At 43.2% G+C, this 1,210-nt stretch overlaps 1 protein-coding gene across 1 annotated transcript in view; it reads right to left on the reverse strand.

The window, feature by feature from the left end:
• Window positions 1–216: 216 nt before the first annotated feature.
• Window positions 217–1,210, reverse strand: part of LOC107111782 (pancreatic secretory granule membrane major glycoprotein GP2-like) — an 18,893-nt gene continuing 17,899 nt past the window's right edge. The window contains exons 8-9 of the mRNA XM_015412811.1: window positions 439–586; window positions 217–308 (exon numbers count right to left, since the gene is read on the reverse strand). Coding sequence (XP_015268297.1) covers window positions 217–308; window positions 439–586 — 240 coding nt within the window. The remainder of the gene's footprint in view (window positions 309–438; window positions 587–1,210) is intronic.

Here is a 1,210-nt window from a genome sequence, read left to right on the forward strand (position 1 = left end):
CAGCATCACTTGAGGCACCCATCTACCAAGCTCAGCTTCCTTCTAGCATCAGAGCAGCTGTGAGAACAAAGACCTATCTGCTCGTGTTGAGTTTAGCTCTAATCGAACAAGCAGGCTCAGGCCCTAGCCAGAGAGAGAGAGAGACACAAAGGCACACCCACCCACCTTTCCTTGCAATTCTCAGATTTATTTGGAACTCCGCTGCAGCCAGGTTGCTCATTTCTTCATGGCTTTGGCTACAGCAGTCAAAATGACAGCAATACCGATGCCTACCGAAACTACAGCACCGGGGATCCATAACTGTAGATCTAGAGAGAAAAAGAGAAAGATTGACATCTGTGTAGTTTGCATGGGAGGAAGGGAGCGGTAACCACAGACAAGAGTCCAGGCTATTTATCCATGCTGGTTAGCATCTCATGTAGGAAAACATGCACATACCCCATGGAGCAGACTTTTGGCTACCACTGGGCGTAGTGTTCTTTGTTTCCAAGGATGAAGGGGCCAGAAGGCGAATGGGTCCATAGGAGACTATCTTACTGTAATTGTCATCCATTGCTCTCTTGCGTTTCAACTTACTGGGACAGTGCTGTAAACAATAGCAAAGAGTATCAATAACTTGTTTCCACTGGGCAATGCATAAAGGCATGCTCTGATTTAACGCTATCTTTATTTAGAAACTATACACTGGTTCACAAATACAGTTAAAATCATAGAACAATGCAAGATCATTAGAACCAATTCAAGTTCAGTTGCATCTTAACACCCAACAAAATTTTGCAGGGTTTATGCAATGTTTCAGGCTACCTGCCTGAAAATTATGAATACTAACACAAGCAAGGGCCTAAAAGGATAAAATATTCAGCAGCCTGAAAAGATACCCTTAAAACAGCCCTCCAACTAGAAGCATAACATAAAACACGATGGAACCCCTCCATTAAAAGGCTGGGTTAAAAATGGTTTCCACCTGTTACCTAAAAAAAATAGTAAAGTTAAGCATTCCAAAGATGAGGTGCCACCACTGAGAAGACTTCATTTCTAGTTGCCACCCTCTTCATTTCTGCAAGCATGGACAGAGAAAGCAGAGCTTGAGAGGAAGATCTTAAACTGGCAAGCTCAGACAGTACAGAAGGAAGCAGTCCTTCATGTACTTTATTGAGTGTTATTTTTTGCTTTCCCCAAAAACTCAGCAGGCTGCAAGCCGGACTCAAAC

Source organism: Gekko japonicus, unplaced genomic scaffold (assembly GCF_001447785.1).
Source record: "Gekko japonicus isolate JY-2015 unplaced genomic scaffold, Gekko_japonicus_V1.1 scaffold1029, whole genome shotgun sequence".
In the NCBI taxonomy this organism is placed as follows: domain Eukaryota; kingdom Metazoa; phylum Chordata; class Lepidosauria; order Squamata; family Gekkonidae; genus Gekko; species Gekko japonicus.